At 39.9% G+C, this 13907-nt stretch overlaps 1 protein-coding gene across 1 annotated transcript in view; it reads left to right on the top strand.

The window, feature by feature from the left end:
- Positions 1 to 13907, top strand: part of ctbp2l (C-terminal binding protein 2, like) — a 67198-nt gene that overhangs the window by 31317 nt on the left and 21974 nt on the right. Inside the window, exons 2-3 of the mRNA XM_034708329.1 lie at positions 6274 to 6428; positions 13471 to 13615. Of these exons, the coding sequence (XP_034564220.1) occupies positions 6274 to 6428; positions 13471 to 13615 (300 nt within the window). The remainder of the gene's footprint in view (positions 1 to 6273; positions 6429 to 13470; positions 13616 to 13907) is intronic.

Raw genomic sequence — 13907 nt, 5'->3', positions numbered from 1 at the left:
TACAATGATGTGAAGACTACGTCTGCAGCTAACCATTCATACATTTGTTTCTTAGTTTACAGATCAGTTGTGCGGTCAGTAAAATGTCAGAGTGTTATCAGTGTTTTCCCAACAGCTGAGATGATGTCATCACATTTCTTATTTAGTGCTCAAACTAACCAGAAGGGAAGTCACAGAGAGGAAAAAACAGGAGGAAATAAAAAGAATAAAAAGCTGAAATCAGAGAATATTGTTCCTGAGAAGTTCCTTAACCCTCCTGTTACCCTCAAATTTACCAACATCTTTTATCCTTGGGGTCCGCAATTTAAACCTCCAGAAACTGAGTGTTTCCCAGGTTTATGTGTCAGGTACTTAATGTTTCTTTGTTGACTACCTAAATAGCCCTTTAAATAAAATATATTTCTTGCATAAAAACAATGTAAAGCATTTAGAAGGACTTCATTTGTAAAACAGAACATCAAACTGCTGCAGTTTTTCATGCTCTTTGTCAAGGCTCTGCCTTGTTTCTATGTTTTCAAAACATATGACACAGGACACATCATTTAATGTCATTGGAGACATGGTGTGTTACAGTGACCTTAGTATCATCCAAAACAAATGTGTGTAAAATGTTGATATTTTTCATGTTATATACAGCTAAAACAGCCTGGGGTCAAATTGACCCCAAGGAACACAGGAGATTGGAACATATCAACATTTTAATTTTATGTTTTCCTAGTTGTCCCCATTAAATTAGGAAAATCATGAAATATGAAGCCAAAAAAATTATGTTAGTCATTAATTTAGAGACGTTAAACATTGAATGGGGTCCAATTGACCCCATGGATAATAGGAGGGTTAAATCAGCTGATTGATTTTACAAATTATAGGCGATTAATTAAAGAGACATCACTTGGCAATTTCTATGATTTTATTACAGTTGGAAACAGTTTTGGTTTGTTGATGCAACATGCCTTTTTCAATATCCCCCTGACTGTAGCCAATTAGCTTACCAGTGTTCTGAACTCTTACCTCTGTCCCTCTCTCTTTCTCAATATCACGCCTTTACTTTGTTTCTCTCCTCTTCTACTCGATGGGCCGATGTATTCTCCTACTGTACCTGTGCATGTCAGAGCTTTTTAATAACACGCTAACACGCTGTAACAAAGACGTGAGGGCTCTCAGTATAAATGAATTAATAATTAGACATACCATGATACACCCAGACAGTGCTGGAGAGGAAGAGAGAGGGAGAGGCAGAGACAACAAGACAGTCCAACAAATACAACTGAATGTGAACAAAAGTGAAGATGTGTGTGTTACATTTTAATTTTCAGACACAAATAAAACCTATAGTGAAAAATCATAGATGCAGAAAAGGGAAATAATTTCACTTCTCTTCCTCTGAGGCAGTTTGGGCAGCGTCTTTTTTGTTGCATTGAACTGACTATGAAACAGTGCAACAGTGCCACCACTACATCGGTGCAATGCTGTCAAATGACAAATTCACAAAGTGTTGTCCTGGGGTAATGGTGTTCTTCATGAGAACGCTCGTCATTGATAACGAGAGCTAGCATCAGTATTCAACATGCTGTCTATCAAAGATAGCCAAGTCACCAAGGCTCACCTTTTCTGCTCTGTTTTGCGACATGTTTTGGCCGGTGCAAAAATTAGGCACAGGAAGCCACCCCGTAATTTTATATGTAGGAAAAACCCTGGGCACTCTGTCCACTGAGGGGTGCAAAAACTAACGCCAGAAAAAGTTCCTCACAGGAGCTTTAACATCACCTTTTTAAAGCCAACTCCCAATTTGGTCTAGGCAGATGGCCGGCCCGTCTAACATGAGTCTGGTTCTGCTCGAAGTTTTTCCTTGCTGTTGGAACTTACTAAATACTGCAAAGTGCTCTATTCAAGGTGGATTAAGATGAGATAGGACTGAGTCTCAACCTGTCTTGATGTTGGGTCTCTGTTAATAATTCAATAGAGTGCGGTCTAGACCTGCTTTGTTTGTAAAAGCGTCTTGAGATAACGTTTGTTGTGATTGGCGCTATACAAATAAAGATTGATTGATTGATTGAAAGCTGGATGTGGGACTACTGATCAACACATCATGCTGTTAACTCAGTTTGACATATTTGGTTTGTAATTATGTCTGTTGGCTTGATAAGATTTTTTTCTGGCCCCTTGTGGCCAAATTTGATAATGCAGCTTTAAACAAGTGTCATGCTAAGTCTGCAAAAATACTACGAAACTCATCTCTTACTCCAAAATACAGAGCTGAACAATTCCCAAATGACTTCTATGTGTCAGGTGACATGCTTTTTTGCAAATTCTGAGCACTTTGTACTTATAGCACTTATTGGTACATTGTTATGTTACAACATTATATTTTGACTTGAAATACTGGGCAAAATTGTGCAATGATGTGTTGCATCAATACATTTAAGGATTTTTGTATTTCATTAACGGACATTTTATTCACTGACACAAAAAGCACACACTATATGGTGGTAAAAAAAAAAGCGTAAAGGGTAAAAAACAGAATTCTAAAAAATTAAAATGGAAAAAACGGAATTTGAAAAAAAAAAACGTATTTCATAGGGCCCTATATTTATTTAAAGTTATGTAAAACAGGATAGCAAGAAACTGGAACAAGTGTATTCATCTAATATCAGAACTCTTTCTATTGGTCGGTTCACACTGAACTATTTTGGGTGCTTAATGCACAAGCTGCCTCTCTTGCTCCCTCGCCAGTTTTGTAATAGACTCTTGTCTTAACCGCCCAGCTGCCTCCATCAATATTCAACATGCTGTCAGTCGCAGATGTGACACCGACAGCCGAGTCGCCACGCCTCACCTTTTTCCCCACTGTCGTGTGACCCGTCTCAAACCGCGAGTGTGATAAGCAGGCATGAAGCAGGGATGCTGGTTGCTGTTGTTTGTTGGCGGCTCGTGGGGAAAGAGGAGGGGGGGGGCATCTGTTTTGCTGTCTGTCAGTAGAGAAAACATGTCTTCCACCCTTTGCAGCAAAAGTGTGTGGAGGGTACCAGAGTCTGCGTCTCAGACCACCAAAAATAAGATGCACCAAAACTTGGGCCCTGCTACGTGCAATAGGCAGCAATAGGTTGATGAAGGCATGATGGGATGACACCTCCGCTCATGTCTTCCCTCCTGCTCTGCTGGACGGCTCTCTTTCTGTCTCTCTGCTGTCGTTTATGTGCTCTCTCGCTCGCTCTTCTTCCCCTGATATGCCTCCAGGGAGCTCTTTAAGCTAACAGGCAGTGTTTAGTCTGTTTTTATGCACGCTCATTTTACATTTTAATTTCACTCTTGCTGGTTTTCCTCACTCCCCTCCTCCTCCTCCCTCTCCCACCTGTTTGTTTTCCCACTGCTCACGTCAGCTTGTTTTTGCACCCACCACACAAATACGCACACACACACAACTTTCTCAATCTTAAATCTCTTAATCTCACCTTTATCTGCCCTAATCAGCCTCCTCTGCTGCTCTAATCCCACAGACTATGTCCCTAATGGGCCTCTCCTCTCGTTTCCTCTTCCTCCACCCGGCTCCTTATCTCGACTTTGGGATTCTGACGTCAGCCTAATCTTCAGGATCAATTAAGATGAACACACCTTTTCGAAAGAGAGTGATGTAATGCAAACGCTGAAACATCCAGGGATCCTGCTGGTTTAGGTTTCTCCTGCAGTGACTTTTGGCCTGTTTTGTCAGCTTGAACAGATCTGTATCTGCTGACTGAACGTAGAGATCATGACCTGTGTAGCATTAGGGCTGCGGCTCCCAGCAGGAAACACTTCTCCATCCTCTGGCTGACTTTCTGAGCTGCACGCGGCTCAGCTCTGAAGCAGCATGAATATTGATGCTCCTCACTTGTTAACATTGTATGAAGCAGCACTCGTAATTGTCTGTCTTCTCAGTGTGACACGTCTCCTTCAGCAGGGGTTGTGTGAGAAGGTCGGCCCGCTGGGGAGCGCGGCTTGGCTCTTCTCAGCTCTCTTCACTCTGAGTGAGAAAAAAGTGGTAAAGAGGGAAGGAGAAAGAGCCGAGCGCGGGGGGAAAAAATAAAACAGAATTGCGACACACACTTTGTTAAGTGCGCTGAAGTGCTGATGTGAGTTGGCTGTGGGTTTGTTTCAGGCTTGTAGCGTTTTCTCTCTTAACACTCTCCATTTCAATGATACATGGCTCTTTTGAGGCAGGGCATTGTTTCTAAAGGTGTCGCTCGCAGGTTTCTCCTCCTTTCGCTCCTTTTATTCCTCTGCTGCAGGTTTGCAAATGTAAGATCCTCTACCTTGAACTGAAAAACGAGAACAACCAAAGCGTGCTTGTGTTAGCTGTTGTGCATACACACGAGGGAAAACTCTCCTCTTTTGTATGAGCGAACGCACATGTGTGTATGTGTGTGTGTGCACCTGCATTTCTGGGTATAGTCCTGTTTGTATGTGATGTGAGTGTTTGGGTGCACTGAGACGGAGTGGATTCCTGTAAGTGAGGCTGTGGTCTAATCCACTCTTAAGTAGGTGCATTGATTTATTGAACAACACTTGGTAGTTCAGAGAAGCCTTTTTCTCTGCTCCATCCTAATCAACAAACCTGCATACACACACACACACACTGATAGCAGGTTATTATCATTTTCTACTTTTCAATGAAACAGTGAATTGACTCCAGAGTGTCAATAACAGTCTTTTGGTTGAACAGCTTGTAAAGTGCTAGTTGTTTTTCCTTTGCAGCTCTTTTTGGTATATTGTTTTTGATGTGTTTAATTTCAGTGTGCAGTTATGACTTGCAACATAATGACACTGTTGAAGCAATAATTACATTTAACAATAAAAGCAATATACCATTAGATTTCTAATTTTTACACCTTTAAAGCTGCTGTTAGTCGTGATATAAACATCCGCCACTCGACCAATCAGGACGAAGGATTGGAGATTAGCTACGATTGGTCCATTATAACGGGAACAAGGGGAATAATAAAGTTGCTTTATACATAGACATTGGAAAACAGAGATTTTGTGATAGTCTCAAATTACTTCACTTATTGATGAGTACCGATTTGGTACTATGACCTTTTCTCCAAACCCAGCATAAAAAAAGTAAAGTTTTTGACACCATTCCCACCATTGGCAGCTTTAAATCAACATTGTTATCCTCTGTAATGTCAGGATTTAGGCTGGGTGCATTAAGCCAACTAAACGATTTAACATTAGCATTGTCATGTCGCTTGTCCATACTAGAATCACCAACATATTTCATTGCTATAGGCTTGAAATGCCGGTCAGTCTGTCTTGTCTAGACTTATGCAGGTCACTGCCCCCCCCCACACAAAATCAACACTGAGGTCTGTCATCCTCAGGACTGAAACGCACACACTCACTTTGATTTTAAATTGCACTATAGCAAAGTTTTTGCACTGTTTTAAACTTTATTTTATTATTTTTATTAGCTTACTTCTTATCTTTTTCTAGCTTTCCTATGTTTGTCTGTTGTTGTCATTGCTAGGGTCTGAGAGAGAAACGTAATATCAAATCCTCAGCATGTCTTGTGCATACTGCAGTTTATTTGACAATAATGAAGACTTTGAACTTTGAACTTTGAACTGGTGCACAGCCTCCCTCCACAAGCCAGGGCTGTAGCTCTGTTTATTGAGTTACGACCTTATTATTGCTCTACTACCCAGATGTAAACAAGCACAATTCAAGGTTAAACTGACATATAACCACTCGACCGGAGCTGTGTAGAACTAGCAGGCATGTTGATGTTAACCTGCAAGGAGGACTGAAAACTGGTGTTGGTAGCTCTGTAAACTTATTTAACAATGTTTACCCACAAACACTGTGATCCTGTGTTTGGCCATGCTAGATAGACTGTGCTCAGTTTTGACCGTTTTCTGAGCGCTTTCTTACCATTAAACTAGTCGATTGATCAGTGGCAATAAAAAAATAAAAAAGTAGCGTTGGTTTACTAGTTTTCGAAATGCCAAACTATTTCAATTCAAAGAAAAAAAAAATCTTTGTCATTGCCCAAACTCAACACTAGCTTTTTTTTTTTTTTGCTGAAACTCAAGGACTTAGACATTTCTTAACCATTTTAATGCTTTTGGCACTAAAAATGAAATCTCAAAGAAAGAACTGCCAGAAATTCAGGAGAAGAAACTTTCTGCTTTGTTTAAAATAATAAGTGGGAGGAAAGTTTGTACCACACTTGGGTTATTATTAAAAATATTATCTCACATTTAACATAATCTTTCTTTTCTTCTCCTTTGTCTCCAGGTATTCGGCCCCAAATCATGAATGGGCCAATGCATCCGCGCCCCTTGGTGGCGCTGCTGGATGGGCGAGACTGCACCGTGGAGATGCCCATCCTGAAAGACTTGGCGACTGTAGCCTTCTGTGATGCTCAGTCTACACAGGAAATACACGAGAAGGTAAAAAAAACACAAACATGAACGCCACATAATGCTGTCCCTGTGCTCTGAGCAGCAGAAAGTTGGAGAGTTGTCACTTACTCATGCCTCAGTCTTCTTTTTCTATCACAGCCCTGATATGTGAAGTGTGTTATATTGGCTCTATACACACATGCCAGTTAAAATATAGCGGCTTCATTATGATTTAATGTCACTTTGTGGTACAGAGTGGAATGCCTACATCAGTGCCATTGTTCTAATAGAGAGTCTTGTATGGCTGGGATGCAGTGTAATTACATTGGCTTGTAGAGGCTCTTTTATTGCTTTTTATGCAGCGCAGTGGCTGCAAAACAATATACGGACACGGAGATGTGTATCACCAAAGTGCTATCTCTTCATCTGCAGACGGAGTGAGAGCCGCTACATCTTTCCTCTCGCTGTTTTTATGAAAATGGGACATATTAAAAACGCGGCATTTGCATAGAGATCAATTCAATCAAAGACCTTGGGCGGTGTGGAAAAGGGGGAGCGGTGAGCTTTTTGTTTGTTTTAACACTGCCTTATCAGGAGAAACATGATTGTAATGTTCACCTCGCCAGCATATTCAGCAGTTCCCAGTAATAACTTGCAGTCTAGATACCCAGAGGGGCGGTGTAGATTGAAAATGTCCAATCTCTTCTCACTGCTGCATGGATGCGGAGATGCAGCGCCGATAATTTCATGGAGTTTCGGTATGATGTTTTCAGGCCAGACACCAGCTGCCACACTCTCCTCCATCCAAACCACAAAGTACAGAAACTCATGGGAGAGGCTTGTCGAAGTGGGGGGAATATGAAAGTGGCCCGAGGTTATGTCAGGTCTTCTACCCAGTAATCCCTTATTTCCCGGGTGACAGAGGCATGATGAAGCACGTAGGCGACTACTGATCGAGATCCAGTTACAATAGCACTTCACCCAGACCAAATCCTGCATGCAGCACCTGCGCTCCGACATCACCATCCAAGGTCGGTGATCCTGAGTCATTCTCACAGCATTCATGTCTCATAGTCACATGTGGCGAGCTGGACGATAGCCCACATGGCAAAGAGTCAGCGTTAGCCTTTCACATTGAACACACTGCCCGGCCATTCATCCGATTTTGGGTGTTTAGATTATGAATGCAACTGATCTAAATGTCTTTTAATTGCTTATTTTTCCAAACCACATTCACAAAACAAAGAATGGACACACAACATTCAGGTTTCAGACCATCAAGTTTGTCCATTTTTGTGAACATCTTATCAAGAAATCAGCTAACTGTGTAAGAACTGGTCGAAAGAATTGTTCAGTAATTGAGGAAAAGTGCTCGTTTGCTTTCTTGCAGAGACTAAGTGCAGTATTTACCAAGGAATGACCAAGATCCTATTGCATGGGAGGTGGTGACTGGAGGGGGTTATTGAAAATACAGATATACATTACCCGACAATGGTTATTAATTCTGAATAGCAACGGTGACGCTAGGGACAGCCTGATAACTCATGTTACACATATCAAATCAATCCACTAAAAGGAGCTATGGCATATTTAATGTACTGTTACTGCTTCCCCCTGTTCCTGTTGACAACCTGACAAAAACATATATGAGCATGTGGCTGTGTTTCCTCTGCTGTTATGAATTAACCTACTGCTACTGATGCTTTTGATAACTAACTGTTCACTAACCCTACACTTTGGAATAATCTGGCAACAAAGAAAGGCAGAAAACTCATTACATTTTACAAGGTTTTATTTCAAGTTAAGCTACTATTTCTGACTTTTTTTTTTTACTATAAATGTGTAAAATGTAATATTTTTAGATAACTTTTGTCATTCAACTTTTTGTATCGCATTTTTTTCAGTATTTCTTTGTTCACCACAAGTTAAAAAAATATATATAAGTACTACAAAACCAACAAAGAGAAGAAAAAAATAATAATTAAAAAAAAATACAAAAATAATGATGATTATAAAAAAAATGAAGAAAACAGATTACTCACTTTTAAAAAAAATAAAAAATGTTTCAAAAAAAGTACTTTTTCTATTACTAGCTTTAGGTTGGCTATTATCAATCAATTGAAGTTGGGTGGCTTATACTAAGACAAAATGACATTACTAATATGCGGTATCTTAAAAATTTAACTTTATTAAAAATGTATTTTAAAAGGAAATATGTTTTATAAATTTATAAAAACGGAGATATGTTTTTGCAAATAAACTCTTAAAATAATAATTAACAGAACAAACAAAAAGGAAGATTAACATAAGAAAACAAGGTAAATAAACAAAAATTAATAATAATAATACATATTTTTTAGATAACATAAAAAAAAACCATTCTGGAAGACATCGCACGACCCCCCATTTGTGTCTCCTGACCCACACTTTGGAACCCCTGATCTCGGTCATGCGGATGGTGATTTTATGAAGATTGAAAAAATGACCTTAGGCAGCTGGCCCAGGTATCGTCTGCGTATGGGAAAAACTGCAATTACTTGCTAACAGTAATATACGCACATAGGTGAATTCATGCTAATGCTAGCTGTTGTTGCTTAGCTGTTCAAAATTCTTTGTGTATGAGTGATTTTCACTGTTCATTGTCTTTTTAGTGACTTATTAAAGGAAACGGAGCAAAATCCTACATTTATAGGAGTTTCAAACCTGGAACACAGCAGTACGTCACCACACTTGGTGTAACTTCTAAATATAAAGGCCACTGTGTGAAAATAGTGAGGGAACTGTGCTTGGAGTTGTTTTGTTCTTGATTTTCCATGCTTTAAAGTTTTCATGGGTGAGTTTTGCTGTAAGCTGTTTGATAAGGGACAAAGGAGAAGCTGTTTTCTCCTGTTTCTGGAGTATTTTAAGCTAGCTAACTGCTGCTAGCTATAGCTTCATATTTATGCTGACTGATTGAATTTATTAGCAATGATGTTAATCTTATGCAAGTCTCTATATCAAAGCGAATACGGATATTTCTTAAAATATCAGTTTGCTTTCATGTCCAGGTTCACTTGAGGGTGCAGCTATATTTAATATTAAAGCTGCTTTTTGAAGACATCTCTATTTTAATGCTGATGAAAAGATGTGATCAATACAAGTCATTCCTAAATGCTCAAAAGAACGGTTTTAAGCATTACATCGTCCCTGCCAGGTGGAGAACGTCTGTTTTCAGCATTACAACCACCGTTCATCCACAATACATTCACACTCACTCACTAGTGGGGTGACCTCATAGACATTAAATCCCTGCCAAGAAAGCCTCGGAGTAAAACACACGCACACAACAACTGTACAGTATATTCACCAAGTTGAAACTCTTGTCTCTCACGCACATGTTGGCCAAAAGGGAGGACTTTCTTCTCTGTAAGACAAGCCCGAAAATGATACACTTAAAAAGCAATGAGGCTTTGGTTACAGTGGAGAGAGGGGGCTATAGATTAAGTCAGAGTTTCCATTCAGATAATTCATTGCTCAAGCTAAAAGACTCCCTCTCTAAGTGAAAAACAACAGCCTGTTTGTGTGTGTTATAACTGCTTGTGTATGGAGCCTTTTAACCTTGAACAAGTATCTGGAAGGCCCGTCTGAGGCGCTGCTGTAATGAAAGCAATATGGAAATTCAGAGCTAATCTGCTAATCACAGGAAAGCTAATGCAGTTTGGCTGGAGGTAAATGCAGTGCTGTTACGTGGGCACAGCTGAACGGGGCTGTGGCTGATACTAAGGGAATAATGTAGATCCACATCAGACTGAATCGCCAGGTCACCTTGTACATGTCAAGTAGTAGAGGAGGAGCGTTTCACAGAGCCGCCTCAGGTGTCCGAATTCAGATTTCTTTTTCTCCCTACTTTTAAGAAACGTCTGTCTTTTGTTGTTTTTTGTGAGACAGAAGATTCTTTAAAAAACTGTCACTAAATACATCTTTGACAAAAAATGGGTGTGCAAGGTTTTGATAAGTTTTGATCATTACTGCTCTGAATCCCACAGTCCAACTAAATCAGGGCAGATATCTCCAAAACTGCAGCATGTATGACTCTTCTTCTCTGGATGAAGCACTTCAGGATGTAGCAGAGTAGTCCATTTATGTTAAAACAAGTTGAACATATCTAATCTTAATGTATTAAAACAGAATGATATGCTGTTTCTCATTATAGTTGCATTTTAGGGTCTTTAACATAATTGGCAGGGGCGTGCCCAGAGTGTTGGTTAGGGGTGGCTTGGCCCCTCTTGTGGACCTGGCCACCCTAGGTGCCAACCCCAAATATTTAACAGTATGTGGCTTTTTTCATTTCCAGAGGCCGGACTTACGTTTAATGAACTACTTGGATTGTGTTGCAATTTGCTGCTAGTAGATTTATTTGCACCTTAATTAGGGGTTGACCAATTACAGGCCTGGGCGATTATCAAGGGCTGATATTTGGCTGACTATCTATTTCATATTTCATTTTCATGATTCATTTTTTTATTTATAACATCAGCTCCACTTCAGATGTCTTTCCCACTCGGTCTGTTTTCACCATTCTGTCTCACCTAACGTCCCGTCAACAGCTACCACTGTGAAATACAGGACTATATGTTGCAATATTCGTACGACATCTGTGAGACACTTTGTTCAAATTAGGATTAATCAATCGACACAGAGAGTGTAAAAAGATGGTGTTAATTCATGTTTGGTTACACACATACCTCAGGCCCCCCTTGGTTAAGTCAGTCCCCCAGTTGGACCCCCCAAAAAGTTTGGACACGCCCCTGTTTGTTGGGTGAGCCACAACAAGGGGAATTCATTTGTCAATCTAATACTACAAGTTGGACACATGTTTCTACAATTCGTACGACTTCTGGGGCGCTGGTGGCCTAGCGGTCTAAGCGCCCCACGTACAGAGACCCACGAGTCCTCGTCGCAGGGGTCGCCGGTTCAATTCCCGGCCGGTTGACCATTTCCTGCATGTCTTCCTCCGCTCTCTACTCCCCACATTTCCTGCCTCTCTTCAGCTGTCCTATAAAATAAAGGCAAAAGGGCCCAAAATATATAACTTAAAATAAAATAATTGTACGACTTATTTCTCCAAGATCCTTTAACAAATATTGGAGTATGTTTAGACAGAAGGAGAGAAAACAGAGAAGGTAACAAACAAATAGCAAGCACAGATGTCAGATGTAACAGTAGTAGAATTGCATGGCAAGAATAGCAACTCAGTACAGTTCAGGTTTGTCTTTTTTTGGTGAATAGGTTCGTCTTGATTGGTGAAATGTCACAGAAGAAGCATTCTCAGGGTCAAAGACTTTATTCCTGTACTTTATTCCTTTGACCTGCCACATGCTATCACGTCTGAAGGTTTATCTGACAATCGGTTGCCACTTTGGCCTCTCCAGCCAGTCAACTGCTGGGATCCTTTGTCCATAAACACCCTCGGGACCTGAGTGCGATTGTGATGACCTTGCAGAAGTGCATCTACTCTGAGATAATGTAATGACTTGTTCTGCTTCAGCACAGGTCTGGAAAAAAATGTAAGTTTAAATGCTGCTGGTGACCATGTGACCATGTGATGTGTGTGTAGTTCCCCTCACTGTGAAATCTTCAGTGTTGTCTTAAGTGTCCGAAGTCATAGCGGACCTAATCATAATGGGGCTCCTCTGGAAGGAATGTGATCTTGTGATTGTCATGAGTTCTTTTTATGAAACAGATGGACAAATAGACATTATGCTTAGAGGCCATTCTGCTCTGGCCAAACGGCTGGACAAAGGGATCATAGAAATAAAGGCTTGATTATTTACTGATTTATTTTTAGAAAAGTAGATGAGAAACTAAGTTATATGCATGAAATACGACACAGAATATAAGATAAATCTACCACCCTGGTGTTTCCTCTTAGCTTTAATGATGAAACTGTGAAAACAAGTCTCCTTTTGTTAGAAGGGTTTTCTTTCAGCTGCATTGTAAGGAGACAATAATACACTGATTCTTTTGAAAACAATACACATCTGCTTATATCATGAATTTTGAAACAATATAAATTTAATTTGATTCAGTTCAGAGAGCTGATGTTGATATGAGATAATATATCTATGACTAGTTAGTTAATTTCAACTCATAAGAAACAACTCAAATATGATTTGACAATTTTATGACTTCACTCTCCCAGACATTAAGATAAAAACAATCTTTCCCTTCAAACAGAAAGGAAAAAAAGCATGTTGTTTCCAGTATCTTTTAGAGCAAAGAGTTACTCTTCAATTAATTTCAAATATTATCAGTGTAATGAGTCAACTCGTCCAGATCCCTGAGGTCTGCAATGCTTTAAACAGCTGTCACGGGAAAGTTGTCAACTATGCACCCCATGTATTGAGGCTGGTTCGACTCCCGGCCTGAGCTGCTTGTTTTCCCTCGCTCTCTACTCCCCACACTTCCTGTTTCTCTTCTAATGTCCTGTCTTATCGAGACAAAAAACGGCTGCAAAAAAACAAAATAAATAAATAAGAATTACATCATTCCTTGTCAAAAGAGAGCAGACCATTGTGTTTCTGAGACACGAAAGGCAGCTGGAGTAAACCTGCAATTTGCGGGTGAAACTTTTGAGGGCTTTCTTTTCAGTTTAATGTTGATTTTTTTTAAGTTATATTGATGTAGACCTTTATTTTGAAAGGATAGGACAATGGATAGAGCAGGAGACTGGGAGAGAAAGTAGGTGAATGTAATGCGGGAAGGGGCTGAAATTGAACCTGGGCTGACCGCTATATGCTATATACTATATACCAGGGGTTCTCAGACTTTTCAGCCTGCAACCCTTGAAATATAGGTGGCAAAGGCTTGTGACCCCCACTGTCCCTCAAAGTGATGTAATGGAGCTTCATTTAGCTGGTCTGCAGAAAATTTGCCTACCTTTATGAGCATGTCGCTGTGTTTCCTGTGCCATTATAAATTAACCTACTGCTACTGATGCTTTTGATAATTCACTGTTCACTAACCCTAAACTTCATCTGACAAAAAGAAAGGTTATTGTTTAGTTTATTGTTATACCCCTAGTTAATCCACAAATGTTGTTAACTTGCAGGTTCTCAATGAAGCAGTGGGAGCCATGATGTACCACACCATCACCCTGACCAGAGAGGACCTGGAAAAGTTTAAAGCTCTACGCATCATCATCCGCATCGGCAGCGGCTATGACAACATCGACATCAAGGCTGCAGGAGAGCTGGGTATGAACACTGAACATTTATTCCTAAAGTATGAAGGTATATGAGTAACAAAGGATTTTATATATAGTGGTTTTTGCTCTATTTAATAGTTTCAGAAATCTGAGTTTTTCTTGTCAGTGCAAGATCTAAGTAGACTTTTATTGCTTTGAAGTTCCCTTTTCATACTGTATTGATTTCTAAATGGGTAGAGTTGTGACTCATTGCCTGTTTACTAGCACATTTGGATATTTAAACTATGTCTTCATTAATGACATGATACCTCAGACACCAGAGATCAGATTGAGGTGGTTTT

The sequence above is a fragment of the Notolabrus celidotus genome, chromosome 18 (assembly GCF_009762535.1).
Source record: "Notolabrus celidotus isolate fNotCel1 chromosome 18, fNotCel1.pri, whole genome shotgun sequence".
Classification (NCBI taxonomy): domain Eukaryota; kingdom Metazoa; phylum Chordata; class Actinopteri; order Labriformes; family Labridae; genus Notolabrus; species Notolabrus celidotus.
Note: the sequence above shows the minus strand (reverse complement) of the source record. Positions and strands in the feature narration are given on the sequence as shown.